The sequence below is a fragment of the Salvia splendens genome, chromosome 12 (assembly GCF_004379255.2).
Source record: "Salvia splendens isolate huo1 chromosome 12, SspV2, whole genome shotgun sequence".
Taxonomy (NCBI): Eukaryota; Viridiplantae; Streptophyta; class Magnoliopsida; order Lamiales; family Lamiaceae; genus Salvia; species Salvia splendens.
Window position 1 is genome coordinate 11,101,383 of NC_056043.1, and position 23,573 is coordinate 11,124,955.

Consider the following 23,573-nt stretch of genomic DNA (forward strand, 5'->3'; position numbering starts at 1 on the left):
TTGGAAATAAATTTAAATATTTATAAATAACTATAATGAATATTTGTTTAGATTACAATCAATAATTGGCAATTACAAATTTTAAATAGGAAAATGAGCATTAAACAAATTTTGTAACCTCTATTGTCTTAATTTTACTATAATTTATGATTTTTAATTCCATGATTTCTCATGTCCCAATTTTGTACCTATAAAAGGCAAATGCATAGAGTTGTGGATGAATTACACATCAACAAAAGCACTCTTCATTCACTCTCAAGCTCTCTACATTTTAGTAGCATTGTATTGCCTGATTTTAGGAGTCCCATCAAGTTCATTGGTGTCTAGCGAGTTTGAGATGTTATATACGTTAGGAGGAAGTTGTTTTATCTCTAGGGATAATACGTCAATCCATGAGCATTAACCATGATGTAATTTGTCTTGCGGCAAGGTGATTTTTCTCTACAAGACTTATAGTTCGATTTATTTTATAATTTTCATTGTTATCTCCATTTCATTTATCGTTATTTTTTTTCTTTGATTGCAATAGTTAGAGTACCGCGTGTTATGGTTCGAGAATTTTATTCCAATATTTCTAACAATTCTTAGAGAGAGAAAAGTTGTAGTAACATCCTTAACTCGAAACATGGAGTTCCTGATTCTCGAATATAGTTATTTTGTTAAAAGTGTGATTCATTATTTTTAGTAGAGAGATATGAAGGATTGTTTTAAACATATTTTTCAGAAGTGTGATATACTCTCTTCGCTCCCCAAATAATTATGTTTTGTCTTGATTCCATTTTAAATATGTTTAATTTTATGTCTTTAGGTGTGAAATGAATTGAGGAGTATAGGTTTATTGAATTGTTATTACTATAGTAGTACATTTTACTATTTTAAATCTTATATAGTTATATTGTTTTTATTTTAATTAATTAATTAACAATTTAAAATTGTATAACGGTTCCGTCGTGCATCTTAACACTAGTATATAATAAAACACAAACAAAATACTATAAATTTGTGCTTGTGTCAACGTACACATTCTATAGAAAAAGGTAGGATGTCCACATAGTGATTATTAATATCTCTGTCAATTTATAATTTTGTAGTTTATAGAATAAATCAAGTGTATATTACTCTCCCGTCCCATTTTAAGAGTCTCATTTGAGTTCGGCACGAGTTTTAAGAAATGTTAAGGAAATTTGGTGAAAAAATATATTGGAATGTGGATCCTACTTTTATATATTAGTTTTATAATAAAATACGAGTGGAAAAAGACTAGTGGAATGTGATGTTTATTACAATTTATGGAATATTTCAACTAGAACTCTTAAAGGTGGACATCTAAATATGATTAACTGGGACTTCTAATGTGGAAAGGAGGGAGTGCTACGTATTAACATTTAATTGGATCAATTAACATTTTTGTAGTGGTCCATACTGCAATTTAGTTTGAATTGACATTGACAATAAAGCTAAGTACAATAATAAATGATGGGAATTGTCTTACGTTCTGTTAGAGCATCCACAATGGCGCCTAGCCGAGCGCCGGCGCTAGGCGGTCGCTAGGCGAACCATTAGAGAATCCGAAAACCGCCGAGCGGTTTTTCGAAAATCAATTTCGCCTAGCGCTAGGCGGTCGAAAACCGCTGGGCTATGCGCTGGGCGATCCGCTCGGCTCCATTGCAGCGCCCGGATCGCCCAGCGCATAGCCCAGCGGATTTTTTTTTAATTTTCGAAACACTATATATACGCGATTTGCACTTCATTTTCATTCGCACCACTTGTATTAACGAGTACTCTCTCTATCTTAATTTCTGTACAAGATCAACACCGAGAAATGGATCTGAACAACGAGCCTAGTTCAGGAACGAGCGGTTCTCAAACTCCCCCAATCCCCGTTGGAGGCGGATGGAATCAGATGCCCGGGTACTACAACATGTACCCGTGGCAGCAGATGCTACCCGGGATGCCGACCGGAGGGAGTCCGCCGGGGGGGGTTTCCAGCGATGCGGGGTTGGGCACCCAATATGCAAATGATGCCGGGGTGGGCACCCAATATGCAGATGATACCCGGGGAAGGTTCGGCGACGCGGGGGGGACGCCGGGGGGCGTACCGGCGACGCAGGTGACGCGGGGGGACGTCTATCGCCCCAGTTTTGATTTTTTGACTGCTTCGTCGCACACATCGACCCCAATGGATGCGCAGTTCATGCCGAGCGGTTTTGATGATTTTGCGTTGTCGGATTTGGGGTTTGATAGTCTCGGAGTTCCGGAAACTCCCGTTCAAACGGGGGGAGCAGTGCAGGGTAGTGGCACCCCAAAGAAAAAGGGCAAGGGAAAGAAGGTCGGGGAGTCGTCGCAGCCGGGTGGGGATGACCCCACGGTACGGAGAAGGTGGACGGACGTGGAGAACGTTGCGCTGTCAAAGGCGTGGGTGAGTGTTTGCGACGATCCTCTTGTTTTTAATAACCAGAGGATCGTCAACGTGTGGGGCAAGGTAGCAGCAGCCTACCAGCTATTTTGCCCGCATGGGAGCCACACAACGGGGAGGATTGCCGGAAGGCGTGGAACCGAATCAGGGCTGCCGTCTCCCGATTTTCGGGTTTGTACGCCAACGCCCTCCGCATGCAGAGTAGTGGCCAAACGAGGACGACTGCAGGAGGATAGCGGAGAAAGCCTTCCCCCAGCCCGGGTTGTATAAGGACTTCACCTACTGGAACTGCTATCTGCTGAACGACTCCGAGAAATTCCGAGTAGGTGTCGACGCTGGCTGGCCGAAGAAGCAACGATTGAACTATACCGGGGATTACAGCGGCAGCAGCGGTGGTTCCCACGACCTCCCCGAGACGGACCAGGTGCTCCCCAACCCTCGTTCGTTCGGCCGCCGACCTTGCCCCGCTGGGCAAAAGCGGGCGCAACGGGAGGCGAGGGGGGTCGCCGGGGGTTCCCAGGAGGTCCAGTCGGCATCCCCCTTTGACCGCCAGTCTACAGAGGATCTCAAGTACTTCGCGCGTCAACAAACGCGCCAGATGATGGTGAAGACGTTAGCCGAATGACGAGCGGCGACGGACCCCCAGGAGAAGAGATTTCTCTTCACATTGCTCGAGAGCATGAATGAGGATCTGCGTGGAGGCGGCAGCGGCGGTGGCGGCGGAGGCGGCGGTGACAGTGGCAACGGAGGCGGCGGTGGTGGTGGCGACGGCGACGACGGAGGCGAGGGAGCCGACGTGTGATTTTTTTTAAGCAATGTACTTTTTCGATTATGAATGTAATTTTTTTTTATTAATGTACTTTTTAAATTTATTGTACTTTTTTTTAAAAATTAAAATAGTATTATTAATTTTTCTCGTATATGTCTCGTAAATTAAATTCTCTATATTGTGTTATTAGTGATGTGGCTATTGATGTGGCTGGGCTATTTATGATATGGTTAGGCTATGGCTGGGCTATTTCTGATGTGGCAGGAGGATTTTTAGTATTGATGATGTGGCAGGAGAAGTTTGTGGCTGGGCTATGGCTGAGCTATTGCTAGCTATAACCATTGTGGATGCTCTTATTCAAGGTGAATAAGGCATTTTAATAAAAAGGACAATCACCATTAGAGAAGGACAATGACGGACTTCCGCACGAATGTCAAATCGGCGTGCATGACGTCCGCCATTGTGCAACTGCTCAGCGGATACGGACGTCCGATACGGACACCGCATGTCCGCGCCTTTCCGCTGACGTCCGTCGCGACGTGCGCCATTGCGTTGACTCCAACGGACGTCGGCGCGGAATTCCCGATTTTTGCATTATTTTTTTTGAAAAAATTATATAAATACGTCTCGTTGCATTTCATTTCATTCGCACCACTTGTTTTAACAAGTTTCTCTCTCTCTAAATTTCTTTTATATTTCCGCAATGTCTGGTAGTGGTAGTGGTAGTGGTGGTGGTGGGCATTATGAACACATGATGCGGATGATACACGCACGTGTGCGGGAGGCCGCAGATAGGGAGGAAAGCGGCCTCGGCGCCGGCGGTGCCTCGACCCATCCATCGTCACACTATAGTGCCCCGGGATCACCTCCCTGCCCACAGTCGGTTGTACAAGGATTACTTTGCGCCGGAGCCACGGTTTGGGGAGAACCTATTCCGGCGACGGTTTAGGATGCATCGTCCGCTCTTTCTGTGTATCGTGGGCGCTTTGGAGCGTCGATACAGGTATTTTAGGGTGCGGGAGGATGCGGCTGGTAAACCAGGCTACACGCCGATTCAGAAGTACACTGCCGCAATTAGACAGTTGGCATACGGAGGTGCGGCCGACATGTTCGACGAGTACCTCAACATCAGCGAGACGAATGCCGGCGACTGCCTGAAGTATTTTTGTCAGGGCGTTAGGGAGATATTCGGGGATAGGTATCTTCGGAAGCCTACCCCCCGAAGATTGTCAGGCTCTGCAGGATATGCACGGGAATCAGCACGGGTTTCCGGGGATGTTAGGCAGCATAGATTGTATGCACTGGGAATGGAAGAACTGCCCCGCTGCTTGGAAAGGGATGTACACTATTGGTTTCTAGGCCAAGAATCCCACCATGATCCTTGAAGCAGTAGCTGACTACCGGCTGTGGATTTGGCATGCTTATTTTGGAGTAGCCGGGTCTAACAACGACATCAACGTCCTCCAGTCGTCCCCCTCTTCAACGACCAGTGCATGGGCATAGGTCCGGCTGTCAGTTTCGTCGCCAACGACAACTAGCACAGTATGTGCTATTATTTAGCGGATGAGATATACCCGATGTGGCCCGTCTTTGTGAAGACGATCAGATGCCCAACGGATGAAAAGAAGATATACTTTGCGCAACGTCAGGAAGCAACGCGCAAGGATGTGGAGCGGGCATTTGGTGTGCTCTAGTTTCGATGGACGGCAGTAAAGGGTCCATCACGGCTGTGGTATGTTGACAGCATCGCCGACATCATGTACGCATGTATTATCATGCACAACATGATTGTCGAAGATGAAGGCCCAGCGCTAACCCGATTGGGCCAACAATGATGCTACGGCTGCGGGTCCAAGCCGCGGCGTGACCACTGGCAATGTACGTATGGGGATACCCCATGACGATGTCGAGCGAGTCGTGCATTCGCCGACATGCGCAAAAAACAAGTCCATGTTCGACTCTAGAACGATATAATTCAAGAAGTATGGCAGCGGATGGATCGTCGTTGATGGAGTTTTTATTGTTGAAATGTATTTTTTTATTTTGGTGAAATGTACTTTTCTTTTTTTTTAATTAATGAAAATTTTATTCCGTATTCGTTTTGAATTTTTCTTCCATAAATTGTTAAATTGGTGAATTTGTGGTTTTTTTTAACGTGAGAAGTCTGTCGGGATGTCCTTGGGATGTCCGTATGACGTGACATTCGCAGTGGAAAGTCCGTATTACGTGACATGAGATATTTTTGAGATGTCCGCGGGAATGTCCGCCGGGACATCCGCACCACTGCGGATGCCTTTAGAGCAAGGAATACATCTATCTAACAGGTGGCAAATTCGTCATTTCGCTCACACCAATAACCGCGTCCTTATAATAAAAAACAATTTCCCCATCAACTCCACCTTTTCCCTTCCAAATAATTATCTCAGAAATGCGTTCTTTATTTAAAAATAATTTTGCTTTTCTTCTCTTCCATTGCTCGTTATTGATCTTGTACAGAAAGTAAGGTAGAGAGAGAGTACTCGTTAAAACAAGTGGTGCGAATGAAAATGAGGTTCAACGCGCGTATATATTGTGTTTTGCGAAAAAAAAAAAAAAAAATATTTAAATCCGACGCCGGTTTGGCGCCGATCCGGGAGCCACAATGGCGCCCGTGAGGATCGGCGTGGGAACCGGCGTCAGCGCGGGAATCGGCATGGCGACGCCGATTTTGACGCCGATTTCGCCCACGCCGGTTCCAATGGTTCGGCGTCAAACCGGCATGGGCGAAAAATCGGCGCTCCGGTGGTGACGCCGACCATTGGAGATGCTCTTATACCCATCCATTTCCCTGCCATTCTCTACACATACATTCTGCATACCAATTTTGATCTCACTTCACATTCCAACAATTCGTCGACGTTAATCGCGGGATTTGATCAAGCCCCGGTATTGACGATAAAAAAATTCTCATACAATTTGACGGATATATATCGCGGAAAAAGAAAAAGGTTTTTCCTTGTTTAGAGCTCCGGCTCTCTTTGATAAACGCAGATAATTGCGTTTCGGTAGATCAGGGTTTTTGGTCTCATTTTAGTTTCGGTTCGGCAATATGCTGGGGCCAGGCTTGCACTTCAATAGGAGTAGTAGAAACGGCGAAGATCGGTTTTCCAGTGGGGCTAGGGCTCGACTGGCTCAAGATTATTTTCGGAGAGCTCAGAGTGAACCGCTGCCGGACAAGTCCAAAGCAGAAATTCCGGCGTCGGAGCCCTCTCCTTTGTGTAATCTGGAGAGGTTTTTGGAATCAGTCACGCCATCTCTACCAGCGCAATATGTATCCAAGGTTTGCCCCTTCTGGATTATCGATTTGATTGAATTTTGAAAAACTCTAAATCGTTAGTTATATTGCTTGTAATTTGGGGATTTGATTTTACTTTGAATTATCTGCCTGGCTCCTTGAAAAATTTAATGTTTGAGTATTATGAGGATTCTGATTGGCAGTATTTAAGTTGTAAATTGGATATTGCACTCCTCATCTGGATCCTGTTGAGCTAGAGAAAATGCATGGGCGGACGCAGAAATAAATACGAGTAGAGGCTAAATTTTCAAAATTTTATTTAAAAATAAATTTACAAGTAATTTAGATTATCAATAGGGGCTTTTATACTATAATATGTGTAAAATATGGATACATTTTGAAACTTTATAATAGAAAATTTTTAAAAAATTAGATTCATTAGGGGCTAAAGCCCTACCCCATTTATATGTAGGTCCGCCCCTGAGAAAATGTATAGGTTTGAAATCTGAACTTTTAATGTTATTATGCTGAACCTATACTTGATATGAGAAATTATTGTAAATACATTTTCTTCTCTTGCATAACCTACATTTGGCATAGAAATTTAGGATACAGACTACGCTCTATTGTCTATGCGTGAGATATATTGTTATTAGTAGTTGTTAATGATTGCACACACAGTAGTTGTGGTGCTTGTGTTTGTCTTTGTGCTTTCATGAAAACTTTTACATGAAGTTTTCTTTTCTTTTTCATCTCTGTTTGAATATATTGTCAAATGTCACAGATGAAAGCGAGGAGTTGGAGAACATGTAATGTAGTAGAATCTAAGCCCTTCTTTGTACTGAGTGATTTGTGGGAGTCATTTAAAGAATGGAGTGCATATGGTGCTGGGGTGCCTTTGGTACTTAATGATTGTGATGGTGTTGTTCAGTATTATGTTCCATATCTGTCGGGCATTCAGTTGTACGCTGACATTTCAAAGAGTACAACCAAATTAAGGTATCTGTCTTTTGGCTTATGATGTGTATATTATTTAAGGCAACCTGGAATGCACAGCACAATTGTGGTATCTGTCTCGGCTTATGTTGTACGAGTAGTATTTTGTTTAAGGTAACTTGGAATTGTGGTTTTTACTTCATGTATGGATGTATCTTAATTGGTTTCATCAAGGACAAATTTCAACTTTGGGTCTTTTCCAGTGAGTGTTCTGCACTTTCTTCATGATTTAAAATTGCAATTTGGTCTCTCCTCACCATGTCACTAATATATTTGAATCAGTTTCCAAAAGATCATATTACATTAGACTCATGGCTAATTTTTGCAACAATATGGTCTGATGCATGCTCATTCTCTATAAGTGTCTTGGTTTTTGTAATTCCTTAATGTAGATATTTTGTTGAAGTGGATGTCAACAACTAAATGCTTCAAATACTTGATAAGTGAACCTCTCTGTCAAACCTGTTTCTTTAGAAATGGATGCACCTATATACCTGTTTTACTCTAAAAGGATAGCTGTGTAAATGATGGAAAGGGAGAATGCACACACGAAAATATCTGTGAGGTGTTTACTTGGAACTTAAAACTACCATGCATTTTTTTATCTGCTTAAGATATCTGAAGAATGGTTACTAGATATTATCTACTTATGAATGTTAGTCTAGCAAATGAAATCTTATACCTAAGTTGATTTGTAATGTCACCCTCTTCCTGTCTGTCGTTTAGGTGTAGAGAGTTTCCTTGTCATTTTACTTAACTGTATGTACGATTTTTAAGGCCTAATTTAAAACATTCACTTGTTGCTCTTTGGAATGGAAAAGGAACTGTCACATATTGTATTTGGTAAATTTATTCTTACTCACTGTTTTATTCTATCTATAGCAATCTTCTGCCATGTCTGATTTTATTCATCTCGTTTTAGGAGATGTGGTGAAGAAAGTGATGGTGAATATTTTAGGGATTCAAGTAGTGATGGAAGCAGTGATAGTGAACAGGAGAGGTGTGGCTTGAGCTATTCTAGAGAGCAACCAAGTTACTTCAAAAGCAGTAATAGTCCTCTCACAGTAGATCAAATGGCAGTGAGAGAGCACCAAAGGGCATTTCAAGAAGGTTTCTCTAGCGATGAAGGGGAACCTGAAATTTCTCAGGGATGCTTGTTGTTTGAGTATCTCGAACATGCTCCCCCTTATTCTAGGGAGCCTTTGGCAACCAAGGTGCATTGTCTATTTCATCCTTAATATTTTTACCATATGTGTCTTCAGTTTTGTTTTGATGCACAATTCATCTTTGCTGAGAGAGGACTCAACAATTCATATTTACAGATATCTGATCTTGCTCTCCATTGCCCAGAGCTAAAAACGATGAGGAGTTGTGATCTACTTCCATCAAGCTGGATTTCTGTCGCCTGGTATCTTTACTAGAAAATGCATCATTATTTCTTGATTTCAGCCCATTTTTGTGCTTATCTGATGGAGAGTATTGTTACTGTAGGTACCCGATTTACAGAATACCTACGGGTCCAACTCTCAGAGATCTAGACGCTTGCTTCTTGACCTTCCATTCTCTTCATACACCCATGACAGGTAGTTGAACTAGTCACAGCTCTCTCTTATGATTTTGGTTTTTGAGTCCGACTCACTTCTTTGCTTGTCACAGGAAGTGAAGTCGTGCATCCCCCTGCCGTGACATACCCCAGCGAGGGTGATGGCGCTCCTCAAGTTTTACTTCCAGTATTCGGGCTGGCTTCGTATAAATACAAAGCACCGCTGTGGACTCCGTACACAGGACATCAGCGGCAGCTGGAAAATTCTCTGTTGCAAGCTGCGGATAACTGGCTAAACTTGCTCCGAGTCAATCACCCTGATTTCTCCTTCTTCTGCCGCAGATAAAAACTAGGTTGCCCATTTCAACTTGGTCTGTTTTGCTCTGTTAATAATGTGTGTGATGAATATTCAATGGAAGTGAAAAAGAAAAAGAAAAGTAGAGACCTGTTTTAGTTGGTGATGTGATGAAAAAACAGAGCAGGATATATTTGGTGAGCTGATGAATCTGATGTAGGTTGGAGCCTATTCGCATGAGGATTTTGGTAGATAATGTCATGTTATGTATATTAGTAGGTTTGACAGATATAGAAAGCAGTGTTTAGTTAATTTTACCGTCTTAGAGCAGCGCTCTTAGAGCATCCGCAGCGCTGCTCTCCCCGGACGGACGGCGTCCGTGCCGCTGGCGTGGCTTTGTGCTGTCCGCTGCTGTGCTCTTGCCGCTGGCACGGCGCTGCTCGATGTATCGAGCACGTCCATGCTGCTGAGCAAGGTGACGTGGCGCGACGGGATTGGCCAACGGCAAAGCCGTTGGCATTTTCAATATTTTTTTAAAAAAAATCAAATTTAATTTAAAAAATCTCACTTCCCAATAAATTATATCCGTTTCCCCCCTACTTTTAAGTTATTTTTTAATTTTTTCCCAAAATTTCACATTTTCATCTATAAATATCCTCATTTCCACACAAAAAATTTCACACTCACTCTTACAAAAAAAAATGTCCGGCTTCGGCGATCACCCCTCCGACTCCCGCGGTTGGAACCACGAATGGTTCGGCTCACGACCATTCCCTAGTCCGGAAATGCAATTCTCGGCCCCTCCTCAAACCTAAGGTTCTCAAGTTCCGGGTGGCTACAGGCCTTATCCGGTGGACGACCAAGATGCCCCCGATGGGCGATACGGGTGGGCACCCAAACCCAGATCGGGAGGGAGCGACGACTCTTAAACTCCTCCTACTCTTACTTCTCGTGTTGTCCGCACCCCGTACACTCCGGCGGAGATGGATCAGTTATTCAAAGCTTATTTGATTATCTCTGAAGATCCGAAGGTTGGCACGAACCAAAACCGGGATAGGTTTTGGTGGCGCGTCTCTCGCCGTTACAATGAAAACTGTCCGGATGGAACCATCGAGCGCAATGAGAGTATGGTGCGCAATGCCATCTTCAGAGCCAACGAAGAAATCCAAAAGTTCCAGGGGTATTACCTTCAGGAAGAGCGGTCGGCGGGGAGCGGCAGGAGCGAGCTCGACATCATAAGTGCCGCCTTAGCGACCTACCAATCCCAACATTACAAACCATTCAAGTACCTCAGCGCTTGGCAGGAGGTGCGTGTGCATCCGAAGTATAAGGGATGCGTATCATCCTTCTCCTGCAAACGGTCGAGGTTGATATCCCTATCCGACGCCGGCGAGGATGAGGTGGCTAGCCAGCTTGCCGGAGCTAACTTTGGTAGCCCCGACGCCCGCCCGAGCGGTTCCCAACGTCTGCCGCAAGGAAGGAAGAAGGCGACGGCCAATCGCCGTCGAGCCGCGACTCCATCCGCCCCCACTCCCGCTCCCTTTGTGCCACCTCAACCCCCACCAACTCGTTGTGGACCCTTTTGGCTCAACTCAATTTGGCCGATAGGTCTCGGATGATTCCCGAGCAACTTGATTCACATTTGGCAATGATACGGGGTCTCCGAAAAACATTGGGATAGGGCCAAAGGACTAGTCTTCCACGAGGGTATTTTTTAACCTTTAATTATGTCTTTTTTTAGGATTTTAATTGTGTATTTTTTATTTTTTAGGATTTTAATTATGTAATTTTTAATTTTTAGGATTTTAAGTTTGTAATTTTTATTTTTTAGGATTTAATTATGTAAATTTTATATTTTAATGTATTTTTAGTAATTGAAGTATTTAAATTAAATAATGGAATGGCGAGACCCTTGAGCATGTCATTGCGGAAAATCATGAATGTGGATGCTCTTAGCATTATATTTTGCTATCTTTTTAAATAAAAAAATTGAAAAGTGTTGTTGTAATCATAGCTTAGAGCATCCACAATAAGAATACCCTAGACACCGCCTAGCAATAGTCCAACCTAAAAGTCCTCAAATGCTTAAAGTGCAAAGTTTATAAACTTCTGATGCTATTCTTTTATGCAAACTTTGAAAGTTCAGATTGTATTTAAGTAGTTCACTCTTTTATAATACTTTCTATTAAGAGTGATGCTAAATGACCATAATGTGGTCGGCCATAAAGAGTTAATTTAGTCCATTTACATGAATAAAAAAAATTAGAATTACCGATATAAACTTATATGTGTGTGAATGGACTTGTGAGTTGATACTTATCTTTGAATTCCATTACGTAAAACACATTAATATCACGAATTACTGTATACGTTGAGCAACAATCAAGAAATGACAGTAGTAATAAGTTGAGCAAAAACTACGAAAGAACAACACTAACATGTTGAGCAACATATAATGAAGATGATATAAAAGTAAAATCAAGTAGTATTAAACCAAAAATTTGAAAAAAAAATCAATTTTTTTTGTTATTTAATTAATTTATGGCTGGCCATAATATGGCCGCATAGCATTATTCTTCTATTAATAACTTTGGGAATCCCATAAAGATTATGACCTGGATCAAATCGATTCTTTTTTGAATCTCTATATGCGAAATTCCTTCGCCGCCAGAGGATATTCTCATATTCTTTTGAATATAATTTTTAATAAAGTCTCATTTTTTTTATCTTCTTGTAGATGCTCAGAATAATTTTTTGGTTTGATTGGGTTTGGCTTACCCCCAGACCGCTTGGTATATACACCCTTCGGTCCAAATTAAATATCTCACATTTGATCGGTGCGAGTTTTAAGAAATTGTTTGACTTTGTGAAGAAAAGTGAGTCGAAAAAGTTAGTGGTGAACCTACTTTTATCTCACTTTCCTTTTTAGTTTGTCCTCTAAAGATGTCACATTTTTATTTTTGGAAAAAAGTTCTCCCTCATAGTAATATAAATAGGGATATTGACACCTAATATCATGAAACTTTCAAAAGTTGATTTTTTTCCCACGAACTTTGAAATTGGCAAATAATATCACGAACTTTACCCCGAATTTGTTATTTCCCACCAATGAAAAAATTCTGACTATATTAATAGATTGAAGAACAAATTTGGAAGGTGTGCTTCAAGAAAAACTATTCTCAAAGATTGAAAATCTTGAAACTCTCGAAGTTGTTGTCGAGAAATTACGAAAAAATTCCGTATCATGATATTATTTTTCAGAATTTTTTCATTAGTGGGAAATAACAAACTCGGGGTAAAGTTAATGATATTATTTGCCAATTTCAAAGTTCGGGGGAAAAATCCAACTATTTGAAAGTTCCATGATATTAAATGCTAATATCCCATATAAATATTATATTTTCTCTCTTCACTTAACTTACAAAACAAAACCTCCTAAAATCCCGTGACGTCCAACAAGTGTGACATCTTTTTGTGGGACATAGGGAGTATTAGTTTTATAAGTACTCCATTCGTCCCACAATAAGAGTCACATTTTGTCATTTTGATCCGTCCCATAATAAGTCACATTTCACTTTTACCATAAATGCTAAGTAGGTCTCACATTACACTAACTCACTTCACTCACATTCTATTATAAAATCAATTTAAAAAAGTGGACCACATATTCCACTAACTTTCCAATCCACCATCCTTTACATTTCTTAAAACTTGTGCCCATACTAAATGTGACTCCTATTGTTGGACGAATGGAGTAGAAGGTAAAAAAGCAGGAAGTCCCAAATTGTTGCAAAGCAGTTGGATCAGGTCGTAGAGCATTTTGCGCTCTTCATCGTGAATGTCAATGCCTTTGCCATCGATGAAGCGATGAGCTCCTTCACGCTGAAAGTCCACGATTCGGCATTGATAGGATCCCATCCCGCAGCCTGACAAAAAGTGTAGAAGGAATTCTGAGCAACCGGAGTCATGACTCTCATTTGGAGACTGCCGGGGTGCATTGGAGACCCGTCGGGATTCGTTGGGAGACACCGGGATTCATCTTTTGAGAGTGTAGAGAATCAATGTAGAATACTCCCTCCGACCCAAGGTAAGCGAGTCATATTCCTTTTTGGGATGTCCCATTACAAGTGAGTTATTTTCTCTTTTAGTAAAAAATCATATCTCTTACTTTATTATCCACCTACTTTATTCTTGCATTATACTTCTCTACCTTTCTCTCTCTCATACTTTAGTCTCTCTATTTTAACTCTTTAAATATCAATTTCTTAAATCTCGTGCCCAAAAGAAGTGCTTTGCTTGTCTTGGGACGGAGGGAGTAGAAAAGATTGGAGTAAATCATGACGAAATACGGTGTAAAGTGATGGTATTTATAAAGGAAAAAATACCAAAATAAATGAAAAACAGAAAAATAGGATTGCTTATTTCCGGCAGATTCCGCGGGCCGGGGCCACAATAGGGCTCAAAAGCCCGCCAGAACGCCCAGCCTTCGCTGCGGCTGGGGCTGAAATTGCTCGGCCGCTGAACCCCCCGCAATTAGACAGGAAATTCAGGGGTATGCGGTGGTCGGAATTTTCTGGCGCTATTACTTATGGCCTTAAGAGCCAACTAATTAGTCGCAATAAAAACATGCTAATGACTGTAATGGTACTAGTCTCCCAAACCGATCTTAAACTTACATTAACTACGAAATAGTGCTAGATTATTGAGTTTTAGTAATACTTTTGATGCAAAATTATGTTACCGACAATTATGATTATTGCAGCATCTAATGTTCTTTAAGAATAGGGATGATTATCATTTAAATTTTAAATCAAACTTGATTTTGAGTTAATTCCATCAACTTTTGGAACTAAATTAGTCAAAATAAAACTAATATGGCAAAATTAAATACAATATGACAACAAAATCCCGCCGTTTATGATATTTCAATATCTTTTAACAATACTGAAAATATAACGCTGTTTTGTAAAAAATAACATCATTTTATTATCACATTGATTTTGTCATATTAAAAAGAGAAAAATTAAAATATTACTCTCCCCGTCCACGAAAAATAGATAAGTTTTGTCATTTTGGTCCGTCCATGAAAAATATACAACGTTAAAAAAGGAAAGTTTTCAACAAATCTTAACCCTACACATCATTCTAAATGTGGACCCTATACAATCTACTAATACTAATTCTACTATCTTTTCTCTCTCTCCATCTCTTACTTTTTTCTTATCTCTCTATTACTTTACTAATTATATATTAAAATCCGTGTAATTCAAATCTTGTGCGTTTTTTATCCACCGAGGAGTATGATTTTATATTTCAGTTTAAAAAATTAATGAGGTCAACTAAAGTTATACTCCCTAAAATTGGGAATAAAATATCGTAACCTTTTCCAAGTAGGAAAATAAGGTAGTATTACTATTAAACTAGGAATTTTCCTTTTCCGATTCCAACTGGAATTATTAGTCTGACTATATATATGGCGATCCACCATGTTTTGGAAATTAGTGTGAAGATGGCGGACGAGGAAGATACAAAACTGGAGCAATTAGCCGAGTCATGGCAGATACGGTTGTGCAAAGCCGGGTTCGGATCATGGGACTCCGACCCTCAACGAATCGCCAATTTCCTCCAAAAAGAGGGAAACGAGAAGCTCTGCCTCAACATCCCAATCGACATCCACCACATCACCCGCCAGCTCCGCATCGCAGACGCCGACATCAAGGCCAAGTACCAATCCCTCATCAACGCATCATCGTCATCTTCTTCCTCTTCCTCCCCTCGCCGCTTGTTCATAAGGAGGAAGCTGCAGAAGTCGGATATCTGCCATCACCAGAACCGGCTCTCAATGCCATGCAGCCAGGTGGACGAGGGGGCTCTGACGGCGCAGGAGATTGAAGAACTAGGGGAGGAGAAGAAAGGGAAGGTTGCGGTGGAGGTGGTGGATCCTGAGGGGCGGAGGTACAGGGTCAGGATGAAGCGGACCAAGGCCGGGGGGACCAAGAGCTACAGCTACACCATTGGGAGTCCGTGGAATGATATCAAGAAGGCGAATGGTTTCAAAGAAGGGATGAAGTTGGAGGTTTGGGCTGTTAGAAGGGAGACTGGCCAACTCTCTTTCCATTTCACACCTCACCCTTGATATTTCTTTTCTACTTACGGTTTTTTTTATTTCAGTTTTGGGTTTTACATGTTTTTTTCAGTTGGATTGAATTTGTTTGTTTGTCTATACATTCAAACTATTATTCAATTTTTGTTTTTTTATTAGTTCTCTACAAAAATTGTTCTAATTTTCAATAACTTCTTCGTTGTTTTCACGTGGAAAATAATTTATACTCCATCCATCCCTGAAAATTTGTCACTTATTTCATTTTTCGTCCGTCCCTAAAAATTTGTCCCCTTTCACTTTTACCATTTTTGGTAGTAGACCCCACATTTCACTAATTCATTTTCACTCACAATTTATTTTAAAACTAATATATAAAAGTAGGACTCACATGTCACTAACTTTTTCAATCAACTTTCTATTACATTTCTTAAAACCCGTGCCGGGTCAAGTGATGCTAAATTTTAAGGGACGGGGGAGTAATACATTAATCATATAGGTCAATCTAGGTATTGACCACGATATACGAATATGATGAAAAAAATACGATAACTTTTTTAGTGTTTAATTAGTCAATCTCCCTCGATTAAGAATTTCGCTATTTCAGTCAGATTAAATTAATCCTATATGGTTCCACGTAGACTTCTGTTTGGCCATGTAAGATTGAGTACAATTTATACGAAATTGAATTTTACGTGAAATTGACTCTACACTAAAAGTTTGTGTATGTTTTCACTTTTTACCATATTCGCTATAAGTAAATAATGTTATAACTAAGTAAAGGAATGTAGTATGGTGAAGACAAATCAACAAACCATACTGTACTAGTAAATCTGAATATCAACAATAATGAAATGATCTTAATATGGCTCTTATGGGCCTAGTAGCCACGATATGTGGGCCTTCCACAACCTTTTGTTAAATGGTCTTAATTTGGCACTTAATGGGCCTAGTAGCAACGATATGTGGGCCATTCACAACCTTTTGTTGTGTTAAAGCCCAATAACAGTGTCCGGCCCAAGAATCTATCATCACCCCATCAACCACCCTTAATATTTTCTCAATTTTAATTATATTCAAAATTTTTAATATCTGTATGTCATTGTATTGTCACTCTTCTCAACCACATACACCCAAAAACGATGAGAGAGACCCTTTCTATTATCTGCAATAGTACACTGAAATCTCTCTAAAAAGAGATATGTATATAAGTGAAACAATTAAAATTGTTTTGGAGCTGTGGGGTAGAACAAATGGAATATTTGAATAAGTATGTCGCATGGAAAGATTAATCGCAAATATGAAAATAAAGGTAAGAAGTCATTCATTAATAATTTAGTATTCAATGATTAAATCTGGAAGCAAAATCCTCCGAAGTTTTTTCTATATCGTTTGAATACAACAGCCATCTTCACACATTCTCTAGCACATGGTGTGCAATGTTCTTTCTCATCACAAATACCAAGAATTGATAACATGTAAGCTAGCTTGTTATTCCTGGGGCCCCCTTTTTCATTTTTTCTGAAAATAATTTCCTCATGCTCTGAAAATCATATAATATTGAAAAAATAAATAATGTGTGTGGGACAATGTGTAAGACGGAGAAGGACAGAAGAGATAATATGTTTAAAAAGTGAAGGACAAAAGCGTCTTGGGCTGTCATTACAAAAGCTTGAACATTGAACATAACAACAAAAACATTACAGGAGATAGACAACTGTATTTTTTAAAAAACAAAGAAACCACCACTTTTTCTCCCTAACACCTCCAAGAATCAACAGTGTTTGCTTCCTTTCAAAAACCACTTTTAATTCAAATTTTCATAAAACATTTCATCTCTCCTCATTTACACTCTAGTGGAGCATCAAAATTCAAGACACTGAGTAATTAATGTGAATCATGCCTCAAGTGAATAGAGAGCACAAGAGAGGCAGAAAACAAGATAGGCAACAGCAAGTAGCCAATGGAGCTGAATCAAGAACCCCTTCCAAGAAGAAGAGGTTCATGTTTGTGAAGCTTAAAGGGCTGGGTTGTAAAGGGGCGCCAATGACAGCGCCGGCGATCATAAGGTCGGCGGCTGAGTGGGAAGCTAAGGGTGCAAGAAATCAGAAGAAGAGGAAACCTTTGCATAATCGACGGAATCTGGATAATGTTGTTGTTGATGTTCCTGATGTGTGTTGTACGCCTCCCGGAATCGGCATTGCTTCGGATGTTGCACCTCGTGCTAGGAATCATGTACCACACAGAAAGGTATGCTGGATAGTGATTTTTTATTGTGATCCATCAAGCTGAAAAGTATGTGTTTTTGTTGTTTTAGCATTCACGAGAAGCACGAAGAAACGATGATGATGCAGCTGCTGAATTTCCGGCGGTTTTATCAGTCGGGATCGGGTCAAGAACTTCTCATTGTTCTGCTGAAGAAATCATTGAGGTATAGTATTATGGTTCTGATTAACACCGGCCGGATACTAGTTTATCCAGTGACACTGTAATGAACACTGCAGATGCTGATGACCCGGCAAGCTCTGCTGCCCGGAAGAATACTCCGGCAACATGACCGATATCAGGACTGGAGGCTCGACGTGGACGATATGTCGTACGAGGAGCTGCTTAATTTGGGCGACAAGATCGGGTACGTAGGCACTGGGTTGCAGGAAGCAGAGATATCCAATTGTCTGAAGAAATTCAAACATATCAACAAAGACTGGGAATGCAGCATTTGCCAGGTGAACTCACTAACTCTTGCTTTCTCTCTCATCCTTTTCTCCCTCCTGTATTGATGTTCGAATTGTGCAGGAGAAATGCAAGGTGGAAGATGAAATAGGAATGCTTGAATGTGGTCATCATCACCATGTTGAATGCATAAAGCAGTGGCTTCTACAGAAGAATGCATGCCCTGTCTGCAAATCTGCTGCCCTGCGTGACAAGTCTAATTAAAGAAAGGCCGACCTTTTTCTTGAAATCGTGTGCAACAAAGATTTCTTACCTTTTTTCCATGACTTTTTTACTTGTGTGGTTCTGGCAGAGCTTCAGATCCTGGTCCAAGCTCTGGGATTGCCTATTGTAATGCATAATTAAGCAGATTTTGCTCCCTATATCATAATTTAATATTTTGCACCAAATAATCTCAACGGCACTTGTTAAATATCATTAGAATTTCATTAGATAAAAACATCGATCATAAATATAAGAGATGTGCATCATTTACAGATATCGCATGCTCCATTCTAGTTTACACTGGCCGGCTAAAAGGGGAAACAGAAATCAAGTACTGATTTTGAAGGAAAGAGTTGAAAGCATGACTGCACACTAGAAAGTAAACCGCAACAAAAGCTGCAGGTAATTTGTTTCATATGAAATTAGTCGGATCTCAAACGTTCAGAATCTCCTGGGAAGAAACAGCATACCGCAAGCCCCTACGCCGTGTTAGATGGCGATGAAGTGCGATGCTAGGAAATCTCACCAGCACGGAAGTTAACTTCGCCCAAGGGACCACCAGAACCAATGACTTCCAGGAAGATGATATAATAGTGCCAGCGAAATGTGAAGTTTGCTTACGACTACTGATCTGAGTCATAACGGCTTAGAAATTGGATTATACATGGGTATATTTGTTCAACGGCCTGCAGGTATTAGGTAAAAGTTTAAGCAATTAAACCTTAGTCATGGACTTATGAAATAGACACCTAAAAGATGACAGATTAGCATACAAACCAGTCGTCCTCCCACTAGATCGTAATGAGCATAATGTGGACCATTAGGTTCTCCAAATACTTTATAGGTGCTTAAGTGCTCAGGAATGGTCTTTACGGTCTCTGCATTATACTGACAGGTATAAGTATCTCTGCATTATACTGACAGGTATAAGTAAACGTATAAGTATGCTATGTCTGACAAGATACGAAACTAACCATATACAGCTTCTGGTGGACAGATCAAGCCGCGGTCTCCAGCAAGTGCTAAAACAGGAACTATGCTGTTAGGTAGATGATCCTTGTAAAAAAAATGTGCTGTTTCTATTACGGAGCCCTCCTTTAAAAGCAGTGGTTAATTGCAACAATAATTTAGCTGGAATAGTACCTGCCAGCAGCGATGAAATTCTATTGAGAAGGTTGAAATTACTGCTTGGTATTACAATTTTTATTGAAGTGATTACACAGAGAGCTTCCACATGTTCAATAGAAAACTAGCTGTGGTACCAGCTACCAAGGCATAGGTGATGCGTTTGGGCTTTGTTGTTTTACAAGTAAGCTCTCTTGTAGTGTAAGGAATAACAAGATATTCAATAAAAGTCTAGCTAAACTAGAAGCATCTAACAAATTATTCAATATGAGCCTAGCTAGCTACACTAGAAGCATCTAACTATGGACACAAAGACTAGTTCAGAAGGACATTTTAATTACTTATAATGTAAAACGAGAACTTCGGAAGAGTTACAGTGACTCACAAAAGTTGTTGAGAATGAGCTTCTTTAACAGCTCAGGGTGCATCATGTCCTGGGCTGATATCAGGTCATTCATCCATGATAAGGCATAAGGCGGACTAGAAGTAAAGAGGATAAGCCGCAGATAGCAATGCTCCAGGAGGAACAACAGGCACATTGAGAACCTGAGCAGGGATCAGCCTGCAGCACAGTATCACATATAAAAATAGAGGATGGGGTAGAGACTCACGTCCAATCAACAAAAATGCACTTACAAGAGGAATAAGCAGTTTGAGAGATGATTTAGAAGATGTGTAGTCAAGTGACGAGGCCAATGTAACAACGGCAGCTAATCCGGGATCTCTTCCTTCTGAACCTTTGAAAATCAGCAACTAATAATTTTGTTCATCTCATCACCAACAACAAAAATGTTTAACATAACATTGTTATAGGATTACATATAGGTGATGAAACATCAAACCGTCAAACATTTCAAAAATCTACAAAAAATTTAAAAACTAACAATAAAGCATCACAAAAACTACCCATGACTATAGCCAGTCCAATGAAAGGATTATCACCCAAGTAATTCATGAATAAAATGAAACCCGAAGTTATATTAGTATGAAAGCGACTGAACGACAGGCTAAAAGGGGCATGTATCATGTATACTTGAAGATGGATAGAGCCATGATACTTTTACAATTGAAATTGATTGACAAACCAGATTATATTGCTAGGAATTGAGTTCGCGTCTGTTGTTATTAAATATTGGAATATACATCATACATCATCTATGCATCAATCTAACTTACAGTATCGTGCTAGCATGGCATATAGTAAAATTCCCCCCAAGGAATGACCAATAGCAAGTATCCGGCCATCCTTTTGTTTGCTTTGTGCCCTTATGTATTCCATCTGCGAAAATAGGCGACAAGGGAAAACATAGAAAGATTTTTTTTAAAATAAGAAAACAAGATATAGTAACTAAAGAAACAATATAAAAAATATCACCTCACCGCAGCAGGAACATCCTCTTCCAGGTGATGATCGAAGTCCCAGTCATATTTGACAATTAAGTCCAACAGCTTCTCGAGATCTTGTAAAGTTTTTGTTAGACGCTCTGAAAGATCAAAAAGTTGAGGCGAAACTGAACGCTGAGCTTCATCAATGATATCAACTAATTTTTGACTTAGATCCCTAATCTGGCTAGCAACACCAGAGGTTTGCCTCCTTTCCATCAAACTCATAATGTTTTTCCTTACTTCACTAAAACAGTCATATATAAAGGAACCCTCCAAGAGATCTGATATTCAGTCAAAGAATTTCGCTGACATGATCTTTGATTGACTCTCACTAAGAAAGCCAGAAAGTCTTTCTGACAAGCGTGTAAAAGTTTGCGTCAATTCTGTCACCAGTCTACATTCATCCCATGCTGTTGCAAGCCCATTTAGTTCTTCATTGACCACAGAATTCTCAGATTTTTCCGAGCAACTCTGCACTGAGGTTGATTTCTGGCTGGCAGGGAGAGCACCATTAGTATTCTCTGCAGCAGTTTCCATTTGTTCAGATATTGCATGAGAAGTCTTACTCTGCACTGGCGTAGCATTAGTCATACTCTCTGCAGCAGCTTCCATTTGTTCAGATAATGCATAAGCTGACTTCTGAACATCCTCAAAATCCGACCCTTGGGTGCTCAATCCTGCCCCTCGAACTTCTAGTACCCAGGTGTCAAATCCTTGGCCACACATAACGGGCAAATGAAGGCTGCAAGAATGTTTTTTTTAAGTAAAGGCATTAGTTTTCATTTTTCGTATTCTTCTTCTCTCATTTTCAAAATACCTACTCCATATCCTATCCCTTAGGGTTTCAATGAGAAAATCAGCATTGTCTATATTTAGATCTTACTCTCATTTAGATCTTAGGGTTTCAATGAGAAATCAGCATTGCCTATATTTCAATCTTATAAGCATTCCCCCTTGAAGATTGCTCAGTTCATCTACAAAATTAGAAAGAAGGTTACCGATGCAACCTTTCTCCATTTAACCGAAACTGTACATGTCATTGTGTCATAATTCAAACGGTTAAACCTTCAAGGATATATTTTCCAAAATCTGCATACAATATTTATATCTTACCAACAGTCAGCAATACCTTAACCACAATGATATGTCACGTCGATGAACAAAAGAGGAGTAAACTAACCCCAGGAGAAAGATCATATCCAATGGCATTCGTTCCGACACCAGATAACTGCAGAAGTGGATGACTTCTCGGTGGAGCCTGCTTCCAAATAAAATTAATTTGAACTTAAATTCCATTCTAACTTTCTAAGACTGATAATCTCTTCCATTTCAGTACTTATATTACCAATAAAAGCCAAAAGCCAAAAGCTATCGCAATTCCACATATTTGCAATTTTTAAGATTCAACATACAGTTCTCCAACTTCAAGGTCAAAATCTGCACTATTTCACCTGTACCTAAAACTAACTGCAGCACGCCTATCTCAATCACAATTTCTGCATAACCAAGCAGAATCTGCTTAGAATTCAAATCGTGGATCGACTGAATGAATGCAGGAGCTCGCACACTCAAAACAAGCCACCAATACCAATTTTCAGTACACACTAAACAATGAGGCGAGTACCTGCGGCGACGGGCCATAGAGCCAGAGCGCGAGCCTCCAGTCCGAGTTTTTTACGGTGACGTAATGGAGCTCGTCGGCGGTGCATATCGGCGGTTTGTTCGGGAGCTTGTCAACATCGGCCGGCTGAGCCTGGTTGGTGGAGATCGCTCTAACTCTGGTAGATACGTGCGAGAGGCGGCGGAAAGAAGTGATGCTCGGTGAAACGAAGCAGTGGCGGAATTGGAGCAGGCGGCGGCGGTGGTGGTGACGGAATGTGGCGACGGCGGCTAGGTGGATCGCCGGATTCATGTTAGATTGAGCAATCGCCATGATTGATTATTTCTCGAGAAAATTTTTCGGATTTTATTGGGGAATTTGTGGCGAAATTTGACCTGAGATGCGTTGTTTCAACAATTCCAGATTCTTTCAATATTGGAGCTTCCTTGGAAGTGGAGAGGATCACAGTGGGATTTTCTTTCTTTTTTTAAAAAATTTTAATTTGTTGAAGGGAATTGGATAAAGGCGCCATGTCAAAAAAAATGGATACACACTAATTTAGCTTAGATAAGAGCATCCTCAATGGTTCGTGCGAATGTCCCGGCGGATTTCTAAAAAACACCTCCTGCCACGTCATAAGGACCTCTCACTACAGTGTCATGTCATAAAGACATCCCACTGCACAATAACAGACATCCTAAGGACATCCACAATAAAAAAATTACAAATTCACCAAATTAAACAATTTACGGAATTAAAATTTCAACACGAATACGAGAAAAATGCAACGATTTTATTTAAATAATAAAAAACATACAAAATTATTTTTTTTAAAAAATACAGAGTTAAAAAAAATTTACACTCCAAAGCTTCGACAAACTCGGCCCCCGTCTCACTCCTCGTCGTCCCTGGTGCCAGTCCCGACGTCACTCCCGGGCAGGGATAGCATCCCTAAATTGCGTCTCAGACTATCGATGGCATCCTTCAACATCATCTTGTATAAGGGATCAGTCGATGCATGCCACTTGTCCATGGTGTCTAGCAGACTCTGTGTTTGTTGCATGCGGGCGAGATGGGAGAGCTCAGGATTGAGCTGGGAAGGAGCTTCCGATTGGACTTCATGGGACCCGCT

General features: G+C 40.6%; 3 protein-coding genes and 1 pseudogene across 5 annotated transcripts; 3 read left to right on the forward strand and 1 right to left on the reverse strand.

Annotated features, from left to right (window-relative positions):
* Positions 1 to 5,974: 5,974 nt before the first annotated feature.
* Positions 5,975 to 9,605, forward strand: LOC121759438. 2 transcript variants are annotated; one of them, XM_042155014.1, is made up of 6 exons: positions 5,975 to 6,504; positions 7,244 to 7,458; positions 8,381 to 8,669; positions 8,778 to 8,863; positions 8,947 to 9,038; positions 9,112 to 9,605. In XM_042155014.1, exons 1-6 carry the CDS (start codon positions 6,274 to 6,276, stop codon positions 9,342 to 9,344), a joined length of 1,146 nt encoding a protein of 381 aa, XP_042010948.1. In that variant the 5' UTR covers positions 5,975 to 6,273; the 3' UTR covers positions 9,345 to 9,605. The 2 variants fall into 2 exon arrangements, with proteins under 2 accessions (XP_042010948.1, XP_042010947.1); XM_042155013.1 differs by having other exon boundaries at positions 5,979 to 6,504; positions 8,378 to 8,669.
* Positions 9,606 to 14,802: 5,197 nt separating this feature from the next.
* On the forward strand, positions 14,803 to 15,462 carry LOC121757536 (putative B3 domain-containing protein At3g24850). The gene has a single exon (XM_042153064.1). The coding sequence runs from the start codon at positions 14,803 to 14,805 to the stop codon at positions 15,427 to 15,429; it is 627 nt and encodes a 208-aa protein (XP_042008998.1). The 3' UTR covers positions 15,430 to 15,462.
* Positions 15,463 to 17,016: 1,554 nt separating this feature from the next.
* On the forward strand, positions 17,017 to 18,518 carry LOC121758855 (E3 ubiquitin-protein ligase RNF126-like). 2 transcript variants are annotated; one of them, XM_042154268.1, is made up of 4 exons: positions 17,017 to 17,643; positions 17,711 to 17,824; positions 17,898 to 18,119; positions 18,202 to 18,518. In XM_042154268.1, the coding sequence occupies exons 1-4, from the start codon at positions 17,293 to 17,295 to the stop codon at positions 18,328 to 18,330; spliced, it is 816 nt and encodes a 271-aa protein (XP_042010202.1). In that variant the 5' UTR covers positions 17,017 to 17,292; the 3' UTR covers positions 18,331 to 18,518. The 2 variants fall into 2 exon arrangements, with proteins under 2 accessions (XP_042010202.1, XP_042010201.1); XM_042154267.1 differs by having other exon boundaries at positions 17,020 to 17,643; positions 18,190 to 18,518.
* A 20-nt stretch (positions 18,519 to 18,538) lies between these two features.
* On the reverse strand, positions 18,539 to 22,980 carry LOC121758856 (annotated as a pseudogene).
* Between the last annotated feature and the right edge of the window lie 593 nt (positions 22,981 to 23,573).